The 12,132-nt window shown below is 40.5% G+C and overlaps 1 protein-coding gene across 9 annotated transcripts in view; it reads right to left on the bottom strand.

Moving 5' to 3' along the window:
* The window catches only part of ATP8A1 (ATPase phospholipid transporting 8A1), a 238,991-nt gene that overhangs the window by 118,090 nt on the left and 108,769 nt on the right, over window positions 1–12,132 (bottom strand). For all 9 annotated transcript variants that reach the window (XM_027103059.1, XM_027103063.1, XM_027103060.1 and 6 more), the window contains 2 exons: window positions 9,897–9,966; window positions 4,242–4,326 (listed from right to left, as the gene is read on the bottom strand). In XM_027103059.1, coding sequence (XP_026958860.1) covers window positions 4,242–4,326; window positions 9,897–9,966 — 155 coding nt within the window. The remainder of the gene's footprint in view (window positions 1–4,241; window positions 4,327–9,896; window positions 9,967–12,132) is intronic.

Raw genomic sequence — 12,132 nt, 5'->3', positions numbered from 1 at the left:
AAGATCACATGTTGTAGAATTTCATTAAAAGCAAAGTCCAGAAAAGGTAAATTTATAGTGACAAATAGTAGGTTAATTTTCCTGGGGGGTTGGAGTGTGGGTAAGGGTTGTCTGCAAACAGCATGAAGTTTCATTTTGGGGTGAAAGAAGTGGTTTAAATTTGGATTGACACTTCCATTTTTATTTAACGAAGCCTCATTTCAAAAACACTGATTCAGTTCAAACAATATGTTGAAATCTGATTCAAGTTCAATGGAACCTTAGTGTCCAATTCCCCAGCTCTTTCAATCCACCCTCCATGCCTCGAGTAACTTTTCTAAAATCTGAATGAATCTCATCAGGTTATTCCTTTGCTTGAAGTCTTTTAATCGTTCCCCAGGATGAAGTCCAAACCTCAGAGTCTGGCTCAGTCACCACAAATCAATTGCCTTCCACCTCATTCTCTGCCATTCACTTCCCATGGTAGGGTCTTTGCACAAACTGGTCATTTTTTTCTCCATTCCCCCCTCTCTCAATCCCCCTCTGCTGCCTGCCTTGCATCTACTTTAAGACTCAGTTCTTAAAACCATCTCTTTGAAGCATCCTCCTCTCACCCAGACCCCAAAGGCAGAAATCCCCAATACTCCTGTGGTATGAATGACAATGTTTCATATTGTTTTTCTTGTGATCTCCTACATTAGCTTGAAGCTCCTGAAGGGCAGGGTCCCGGAGTCCTTCACACCTGTAACTCCAGTGCTGAACACAGTGGCTTCACAGACGCTTATGAAGTAAGGAAGAGAGGGACCCCAGTGGGGTCTACTGGGAGAGCCACCTTCCTCTAGCTGGGATATATGGTTGTATTTACTACTGCTCTTTTACCACTGTGAATCTGTAGTATAAAGAGTCTAAAAAACTGAGGGACAATGACTCTCTCCCATTGCGGAGCACAGGCTCCGGACGCGCAGGCTCAGCGGCCATGGCTCATGGGCCCAGCCACTCCGCGGCATGTGGGATCTTCCCAGACCGGGGCACGAACCTGTGTCGCCTGCATTGGCAGGCGGACTCTCAACCACTGCGCCACCAGGGAAGCCCCCCAGCTGACGTTTGAAGTGACCTACTTCTAGTGCTCAATGCCTGTCAATTTTATAATTCACTTGGAGGCTACCCTCAGCCAGAAAAAAGTTGATGAGCTGGAACAAGGAAGAGGGAGAAGCATTTGCCAGCCAAGATAAATGCAGTTAACTAGGTTCCCAAGAAGACAATGTCCTCGCTCAAGGTCATTTAGCTCTCAGACAATTAGGTGCTAGTGATCTCAAGTCAAAGAAAATATGGCTGGGACCATGTCAGAAAAAGAAGCAAAGAAGGGGGGCTTCCCTGGTGGCACAGTGGTTAAGAATCTGCCTGCCATCAAAAAGAGTCATGTACCACAATGTTCACTGCAGCTCTATTTACAATAGCCAGGACATGGAAGCAACCTAAGTGTCCATCAACAGATGAATGGATAAAGAAGATGTGGCACGTATATACAATGGAATATTACTCAGCCATAAAAAGAAACGAAATTGAGTTATTTGTAGTGAGGTGGATGGACCTAGACTCTGTCATACAGAGTGAAGTAAGTCAGAAAGAGAAAAACAAATATTGTATGCTAACACATATATATGGAATCTAAAAAAAAAAAATTGTTCTGAAGAACCTAGGGGCAGGACAGGAATAAAGACGCAGACAAAGAAAATGGACTTGAGGACATGGGGAGGGGGAAGGGTAAGCTTGGACGAAGTGAGAGAGTGGCATGGACATATATACACTACCAAATGTAAAATAGATAGCTAGTGGGAAGCAGCTGCATAGCACAGGAAGATCAGCTCAGTGCTTTGTGACCACCTAGAGGGGTGGGATAGGGAGGGTGGGAGGGAGATGCAAGAGGGAGGAGATATGGGGATATATGTATATGTATAGCTGATTCACTTTGTTATAAAACAGAAACTAACACACCATTGTAAAGCAGTTATACTCCAATAAAAGATGTTAAAAAAAAAATCCACCTGCCAATGCAGGGGACACGGGTTCGAGCCCTGGTCTGGGAGGATCCCACATGCTGTGGAGCAGCTGGGCCCATGTGCCACAACTACTGAGCTTGTGCTCTAGAGCCCGTGTGCCACAACTACTGAAGCCCGCATGCCTAGAGCCCGTGCTTGGCAACAAGAGAACCCACCACAATGAGAAGCCTGCTCACCGCAGTGAAGGGTGGCCCCTGCTCACCAGAACTAGAGAGGGCCGCGCATAGCAGTGAAGACCCAACACAGCCAAAAAAAAAAAAAAAGAAGCAAAGAAGATAGGACATAAAGTGGCCAGAGGACACCATCTTCCAAGAAAGGAGTAGACTTGTCCACTGCCAGATCATTTCGAGTAGAACTTAAATCTTTGGGCCATATTAGGACATGTTTTTCTCTTCTGGAAACCTGGCTGGAAACTTACTCTGGGGTAGCCATGGTGCACAAGTGCTGCTCACCTAGGGCCAGAGACAAAGGGGTGGAGGTGGAGGCCAAGCCAATTGGAATGTGTCTAGGAGCTGGAATATCTTTAACATCACAACCAGAGAGGAGAAAGATGCTCCCCTAACCCTCCTCAAAAAAGGAACCTGTGCTGTGTGCTGGGTAGGTTGTACCTGCCAAGCCCCTCTGAAGTTGCGCCTCATGGAATCTGAACTCTACAGACGTGTGGGTCTTCATGCTCTTCTATCTTTGGAGGAGAAATAGGAGAAGGTTCTTCATGTTCCTGCTTTTCAAAGCCTAGTGCTTTTAAAAACATTCCTATCTTTCTGTAGCTTGGATTAAGAGGAAAAGGATTGGATCAGAGGTCAGGCTCAGTGCCACTGGCAACAGTTCCAGCAGACGCAGACAAGAGTGAAAACTTGGATGGGAGATTCAGATACGGCGCTGGCCACTTTTGTTAAGTTTAGAGATAAGATTCTATAAATTCCTGTAGGAACTGACCCTAATGTGTACCAACTCTCACTTCCTTTCATCTCATCTAGATCATCTCCCTAGACTACATTTCAGTAGAACAGAGACAGAACTAAGCATGTTTGCCACGGATTCTCAGGTCTCACACAGAGCCTGGCAGGTGGTAGGAGCTTAATAAAAAGTTCTGAGTTGACACTAAGTTGAATAACTATTTTAATAGTACAGAGATTTATTTATTTCTTCTCCTCTTTCTTAGATTAGAATACCCAGTTCTTCGACTTTTGTTTCTTTCCTTCTGCATTGCTTGAGCTATAAGGCATTTAAACTGTAAACAGAGAGAGGTCTGGTCATTGGCTTTGGGGTATCACATGACCAGTGACCCACACTCTCTAGCTGCCCAGGGCTGCCATGTTGGGAGTGTCTCCCTGCTTCCTTCTCTGCCCAGGTCCAAGGCTGTGGGTGACGCAGGCCAGACCAGGGAGCAGCCTGGCATCTCCTGAGTGGTGACCCAGTAGCCCGCTTCCATCTTTTCCTCAGAACCTGCTCCTCTTTCTTGCCAGCGAGGCAGGGCCCAACTTCCTCTACAGTAACTTAGTTTCTGTGCACTTTTTTTTTTTTTTTTGCAGTACGCGGGCCTCTCACTGTTGTGGCCTCTCTCGTTGCGGAGCACAGGCTCCAGACGCGCAGGCTCAGTGGCCATGGCTCACGGGCCCAGCCGCTCCGCGGCATGCGGGATCTTCCCAGACCGGGGCACGAACCCGTGTCCCCGCATCGGCAGGCGGACTCTCAACCACTGTGCCACCAGGGAAGCCCTCTGCGCACTTTTAACTGATCTCAGAGGTGCCTGTGAGGTGTAGAGTAGGAAGCGACAGAGCTGCTGAGGGAGTAGGGCTGAGAAGTCCCTCACACCCTCCAGCATGGCCTTTGAGCCAGGCCTTAGGGACCATGCCTGTCACTTGTGGGTGCCCTTTGTTACCATTTGTGTGTTTGAAGAAAGTCTGAAATGCTGGAAAAAAAAAACCTGTAAACAGTATTTATTCTAAAAAGCAAACAGATTTATAGGCCCTACATCCCCTAAAACGTGGGGGCAAAGTCTCTCAAAATTTTAATAAATACAGGAGAGCAAAATAAAAATAATGGGTGGGAACAGCATAGAGTATAATCTAAATTATCAACATTTATTTTCATCTTACTTTAGGAATCTCTAAGTAAAATAATAAGAATGATACTGTAATATATTGGTAGTATATGATTTCATTTTATTTTAATCATGCTTTATTGCCATATTACACTCACCTTCTGTAGCAAACTGCTCTAAATGTTTTAGGGTAATTTCTTTGTATTTTGAAGTCTCTGCTAGTCGGTCATAAATTACAGTGTCCTGGAAAACGAAGAGAAGGTATACACACTTAAACTAAGAATTCTGCGTTTAATAAAGTTGATGTTGGCAACATTATTAGCAGCAAATGAGTATTAAAAAAATCACTTTTAGCATTAGTGTTGAAGTACAAAATATTTTTCCCTAATAACACTGTTTCCCTTATGACACTAAGAAATAAGGTTCTGGTCCTATATTTTCATCTTTCTCCTTTCTGAATAAATCCATAATTACTGCAGTGTTCAAAACCTCATATTCTATCAATACTTCGCCTACCTGTGATGTGCTGCAATATCTCCCCCAACTCCTGAAGATTTTGCAGAACAATGCAGTGTTCATAGGTGCTATAAGGAAGAATGGTCCCGGACTCAAAGAGTTTGGGAAATGCTGGACTAAACAAAGCGAAAGAGCTTGCCCTGCGGCAATACTTCTTAGAGCCTTTAAAACGCTAATGCGCATGGTGGTTCCAAGGGGGCGGTCTGGTATATGCCCCAAAATTACTACTGAACCTCTTAGAGGTTAGGGCATCTTCATGGGATTGGTGCTCACAAAAGAACAAACTCTGAGAAACACAGGTCTAAATTCATGGAGTGGGCTGGTGGGTAGAGCAGGGAGGATCTTGGACAAACCTAGCATTGCCTTACAGATGAATATTTCTCATTGTGTTACTTTAGCTTTAAGGCTCAATTTATTTAGTCTGTAAAATTAAATTACCGGATTATCTTTAAAGTCCCTTTCAGCTTTAACTTTAAGCATCAGTACGCTTCTCTAATTCTTTTCCCTTTATAAATTGCCTATTGTTCCTTTAGTTGTTCTTCAGCTTGGGTTTAATGTTTTAGGAATTTTAGTATTTGGCCTTCATGGTTTTATTAGACCAGGAAAAAATAAATCATCTACCTGCAATTACTTTCTCAGTGGCATTACTCATTTTGGGGTCTCCAGTCTCAGGGCTGAGATTTGGAAGCAGACTAATGGAGTATGATTTAGAACCCTTGAGAGAAACAGAACTTAGTGACCTCAGAACAGATGGAATATTCCAGGCTCCGATTATGAATTTCTCTTCATTTTTCAGTGGTGGAATGGGAAGAGGGGCAAAGCAAAAGGAAATGATAATTTCCCCTCATGGCTCCTTTCTGAGAACGAAAGGTATAACTTACAAACTATTTTTTTGAGAGGCTAATGAAATTTTCCATGAAATTAAAATAGGCCATTTTAAAATTAAGAAAATCTTAAAAAAAATTAAAGTCATGAAAACAAAAGTGATACGTAATAAAGCTAGGGAGATTAAATTCTGCAATGTAGTTAAGCATTCTAGTGGAAGAAACCGATGATCACCCTAAATGGATTTACATATCTGGTGTCTTAGCCCTTGGCAAGGTAAAAGTGGAAAATCATGGTGGGGTGATGCTGCTGGAGTGGCATGCACTGTCAGATTACAGTCACTTATGTGAAGAGCCTAGGCTTCATGGCTAAGAATTTGTCTTCGGTAAATTTTCATACAAAGCAGTTTTCCTGTTCATCTTTTAGGCTGAAGTTCCAGTGCTGCTCTGTCCCTCACCTGCAGTGCCTTGCACATGGCAAGAATTCAAAAAATATGTGTGAAATGAATAAAGCACTGATGTAATTCTCAGTTATCCCCAAATTTCAGTTATATGGAATACCACATTATACAGCAAAGCCAAATAAAGAAGAGCTACACAATGAAATTTAAGAATCAATAATAATCAAGTATCAAGTAGGAAAAAAAAAGGTCTTATATAATTACTTAGCTAAGCACTGTAATTTATACTGATGTCATGCAGATAATCTTGCTATAAATTAGCCAGTTACTAATCATCAAGGAATCTGCCCTTGTTGTCCAGCTAAACACCAAGTTGAGATTGATCTGCTGCATGAAGCTGGGGCTGGAATATTTGCTAAAGACATTATACACATCTGTATTTAAATACAGACAAACATTTACTGTGTTTATGTGTGCCATTCAGAATTATCTGCACTTTGCCTCTGCCATGGTGGTGAATGGCTAGAAATAACTAATTTCAGATGTGGTCTTTTTTGCATATGGCACAGAATTTTATTTAGGGGGCACTTAATTTGAAAATTTGCACTCACTTTAAGGTCCCTAAAGCATTAAGTGTATTACTCAAGTTTCTAATTTCTCTCTTGAATATAAATATTGGAGTAGGATTATTTTCTTGAATAAATTAAATTTTTATTTGTGTAAATGTAACTTTCCCTAAATTGGCTACTACTGCAGACACAACTTGTGTATTGTGTACTTTTCCTTCTTTTTCACTTAAAAATTAACAAAGCAAGACAACCCAATTACTGAAAATCTGGAAAAAAGCAAGAAAAATAAGTCATACACACACACACACACACACACACACACACACACACACACCATTTCTTTGTGTGATATTTTAAATGAACTCTTCAAATACTATCTTCCAATTCACTAACTCCATCCTCACCCCTCCAACTCTATCTAGAGTTTATTTCATTTGTTGATTTTTTTTCTTAAATTTATTTATGATTTCTAATTTATCTTACATGTAACCTATTCTCCCCTCTCCCCCAAATTTCTTTTTTATTAAAAATAACTGTAATTTCTTTATCATGTTGAGCTCTAAACATCCTCTGTCAGAACAGTTTACACAAATGATTTCATCTGGGGTGAGTTTATGCTCCAGTTGTTTACATGTTTGTTCTCTCTTCGACATGAGATTTCCTCATGTGTCTCCAAGTTTTGCTCTTGCTCTTTCCTTCTTCACATGCATTTCAATCTAGTGGTTTTCTGTACTCTCCAGTAGGGGCTTGAATGAGCTTTCCTCAGCTCTTCTCCTGGTTAGGAAGTTTACCACTATCTTAGGTTTTAAAGAGGGGAGGCTGGCTCCTATCTGCATTTTACAGAAAGTACTATTTGTGCCCATTGTCCCACAGAAACCAAACTCTAGACATTGCTCCCTGATTCCCAACCCAGGGCCTGGGACTCCTACCCATCTCAGCTCAAGACTTCAGTTCAGTGTACCACCTTGATTTTCTATACCTATTTTGGTCTACCTCTGTTTTCTCTTTATACTATATCCATCACTGCTATGATTTTGGAATAAAGGAGGTGCATCAAACTATGAACAGATAATACCATGTTGACTGGAAAATATTCTTGAAGACTTCTTTTTTTAAATTTTTATTTATTTATATTTATTTTTGGCTGTGTTGGGTCTTCATTTCTGTGCGAGGGCTTTCTCTAGTTGCGGCGAGCGGGGGCCACTCTTCATCATGGTGCGCGGGCCTCTCACTGTTGCGGCCTCTCTTATTGTGGAGCACGAGCTCCAGACGCGCAGGCTCGGTAGTTGTGGCTTGCGGGCCTAGTTGCTCCGCGGCATGTGGGGTCTTCCCAGACCAGGGCTCGAACCCGTGTCCCCTGCATTGGCAGGCAGATTCTCAACCACTGCGCCACCAGGGAAGCCCTTGAAGACTTCTTAATTGCCTTTCATTACTAAGGTATTCTGTTGCACTTGTCACTGTTGATTATTCACTCTGCCAAGGAATCAACGGACTCCTCAGGCTTTCCTCCAAATTTCAATGTCCTTCCTGAATCCTCTACTTTTCACATTTAGCCCTCCTCTCTTTTCATGCATTATTTTCTCCATATGAGATCTCATCAATCCCCTGCTTTTAGTTTCCAGCTACACTTTTAACTCCTATATCAGCACCCCATATATCTTCCCCTGTGAAATGCAGGTATCTTTGCTCTTATGGCCCAGATGTAGCTCCCAACTCTTCATCTTAGTAAGTGGTATCACTTAGTCTATTTAGTTAGCTAAACAGAAATCTGATAATCCTAGATCATCTTTTCCCTCATCACCCACATGTAATCAATTACTAAGTCCTAAATCTCTGTCCTCTTAATCCTCTCTGCAATGGTCTGTTATAAGGTTTTGTTCCTTATCAACTTTTTCTTGGACTGTAGTCAACAGCTTCAACTGCTAACTCTCTATACATCTCTTTTCTGCTTTAAATCACCTTCTAAATGGCATCAGAATGATCCAGAAAGAAAGAACAAGTTCTCGAGCATGAAAAACCCATGACTTAACCCATGCTCACCTTTCTAACCTCACATTCTGCCATTCCCTGCCAAACTGCACATAGTTCTCAAATGCACCTTGCTGTTTTACATGTTTATGCTTTTTTAGTATTCAACCACATATCATAGCTAATTTGGGAGTGGCAATAAGCAAGTTAATGTATGCAAACTATCTTCATGATTATTCAAAAAAGAAGTCCAATGTTTTTATTTTTTATTCAGTGCTTTAATGCCCCAAACAAAGTTTCTAGCTGGATTACTCAAAACTAAGAAAAGAGGATGTGGACTGGGTGTAGTTAAACTGGACACATACAAACCGTTTAAAGTGGGAGGTCTTAAGGGCTCTCTTTATTACTTTATCACTTAATGTATAACCACTGGGAGGTGGAAGATCTTTACAATATATTTTAATATTGTATCCTAATCTTCTCTTTATATATATTTCCCTGAGTAGTCTTAAGCTCCTGACAAGTTTTGAGTCTTATCTTCCTAACCCCCAAATCCAGCTGAAAGTCTAGTAGATAAAATGCACGCAGCAAACAAATGTTAGATGTTTGAATCAACAACCAAAGGAATTCTAAAACTACATTCACGAGACACCACGAAATAATTCTACCAAAATTCTTTAAAACCAAGGCATTCAAAAATTACATTTCAATGCTTTAAAACCAAGGCACTGAAAAACATTCTCAACAGGAATTCAAATAATAAGCTTGGGTTTCTTGGTAAGTTCAGTTTCCAAGTTCTATGTAATAAAGCAAGATTGGTGATTATAGTTGAAATTGGAAAGTTCCAAGTTGGTAAGTTACCTGACTACTCCAACTATACTAGGTACCTGGAAAGGATAATTCAAAAGGGAAATATTAACTAATTTTAAGAATTAGAAAGAAAAGGCCCTGGGCAGTAGATTTCTTATATTTCCATGAGTGTAGACATATTTCAACTAGAAAAATTCAGTTAGAATGACTATTTTGTCAATATAACCTACCGATATACCATAGCCAACCAATAGTTAGAAATTCTGTTATAATTAAACCAATGCAAATACAATACAAATAGTAATCTCCACATGAAGAAATTATAGCAGTAATTGTGATCCATTTTTTCCCCCATTTCTACGGCCTTTAAAAAATTAAATTCAAACTGGTATAGGTCACTACATCTCTAATTCAATTTTAAAATATTTTCCGTATTTAACTGGCTTCTAACATATTTCTAAACAACAAACCTCAAATATTATGTACCAAACATTGAATTATATAAATAATCCAGGCCAAACTTTTTCAAAGCACCAAATTTACCCAGAAGGAATTCCATATTTCACCAGAAGAGGCTGAACACTATTACTATAAAACACTACCCAAAGTGGACGTCAGCAGCTTCAGGCTAAACATCTGTGTTACATTTCCGTAGCAGAATGCTTAACGTATCCATTATAAACCATCGTAAATCAAAACTGTAAAAGACAAAAATAAAAACTTACGGCTCCTTTGCAGTAAAGTCGTAACTTCCCGGATGGAGTGCGAACAATCACTGACATTCTTTTTCTAGCACTGAAAGAAAGAGGTTTTCCACAATGTGTCAGCGTAGTGAGAAGACACACCTATTTGTTTGTCACGTCTCACATATTTTAATACTCCCAGTGAAAAAATAAATTTGACCAAATTATGAGGCCGATCCTTCCACATACACAAACCATCCCCTGGGTGTATAGCTGAGTCCTTTGAAAGTTACATTATGTTTTTTAAGGCACCAGGGTACCATCTGCTTCCCTAGAGGAATAATTTACAAAATAGCTCCCTAGAAACCTTCAAGAGTTAGTATCCACTAGGATAAAGGAGAGTTCTAGTTCAATGTTTTCAGATTTAAAAAATATTTAAACCAGTATCTTTTTCGATGAATTATTAAAAAGAGAAATGATAATCAATTTTTTTGATATTCAAACATGGCTGATTTACCGTACTTCAAAGAAATTATCTTTCTTTGTCTATATGAACTTTTATAACTTTCACACACACACTGTATTTTATTTTTACAAGAGATAAATAAACTGAGACCAAGCATTATAAGTGGATGACCACAACAAAAGCAACAATGATTGCAATTACCAAACACGAAACACTCTCATACTATGTCATAATATTGACATTCAGTCCAGGAATCCTCCACTGTAACAGCTCCTTTACTTTGCAATGAAAATTGATTTGTGTATTTTTTGCCTCTGAGTCCTTGTGGGATTTTTTTTTTTATTCAAACAGAAAGTCAATTTTAAGTACACATCCAATCACACATAAAGGCAAACACTAGAACTTTAAAAACCCACTTAAGCCTTCCTGACTATCATTTTTCAATGATTACTAGCAAACCACTGGCATCATGTAAAAAACCTAATTTATCTTGCAAATTCTAGTTAATGAGCACAAACAATTTAACACTATGTTGGCAGTACAGACAGACAAAAATTGTTAGTCAAACATACAACATCTTTTAATGCATTAGCAAAGAGATTGCAAGTAACAGTGAACAGAGTAAACAGGTATGGCATTGCACAGGATAAGCCTCACTTGGAACTAATTGTGTATAAGCATATTCTCTCCAGAAACCAGGGGTAAAAAAGACTTCTCAAGTGTCTGCGTCTATTTGTGTTACCTTATAATGTTCTGTGGCTAAAAAACTGAGATGAGTGCAATATAGCAGTTAGATTTGGTGTCAGCATACAGCTGGAGTTTCCTTCAGAAATGTCTAGGAGTATTTAGTTCTCTCTTTCTCCATCTCTAATCCCCACTGTATTAATATCTCTGATTTTCATTCCTGTGCTCTAGGACTACATTTAATTGGGCCCCTTTTTGTAATCACATCCAGGTATTCTATCTCAGCCCTTCATGATTCATGTCTCTCTTAATGCAGCTTTGATGGCATAGTCCCAAACTCATCAACTTTCTTGCTCTTTTCTTCTCCTGGCAAAACTCCCAAATCTTGGGTGAATAGGAACCCTTTCTGTGGTCCATCAGGGTAAGTGGACATTGCTGGAGAAAAGTCACCCAGCCAGAGATTAGTAAGCACATGGTCCCAACGTCACTGGGTGCTCCATGCTGCCTCGTCATCTACATTTCTCTAATAAGCTTGCTTGCTCTCTGTCTCCCCACAGGACTATAAGCACCTCTCCATTCCTCAAGTCTCCAATGTGCCCTTGTCATTCCTGACCCTCAGAATTTTTGCAGTCACCTTGACGGAAGCCTCCAACAAGAAATCCCTATTCTTTCTGCCATTAAAACCTGCACATTTATTCACTGTGGACCATCCTCTGTCTTGTTTCTTGTTACCATGGAAGGAACACTTCCTTTCGTATCAGAGACCTTCCTTTCACATGCGCTGTGAATCTTCTCTCACCCTGCGTTCCTGGTCATCTCACTCCTAAAGCTGTGCTGCTCTCCCCTGAACTTGCATCTTCTCCTCCTGGAATGGATCCTTCTCATCAGTACTGAAACAGTTCTAGTCTCTCTCCTGAGAAACTCATCCCAAACAACCCTCCCCGCTGAGCCACACGCATCCCTTTTCAACGCTCTACTCCCCTTCACAGCTCAACTTCTCAAAACAGTTGCCATCCACAGTTCCCACTCATTCCCCAGTCACTCCCATCTTGCGTCTCTTTCCACCAGCTGTTGAATCTCTAAGTCCAACAACTACTTTCAGCTTTGTCTTACCTAACCTTGCAGCAG

This window comes from Aethalodelphis obliquidens, unplaced genomic scaffold, assembly GCF_003676395.1.
Source record: "Aethalodelphis obliquidens isolate GAN/ISIS:26980383/991018 unplaced genomic scaffold, ASM367639v1 scaffold6, whole genome shotgun sequence".
NCBI lineage: Eukaryota > Metazoa > Chordata > Mammalia > Artiodactyla > Delphinidae > Aethalodelphis > Aethalodelphis obliquidens.
This window is presented reverse-complemented; position numbering and strand designations above follow the sequence as displayed.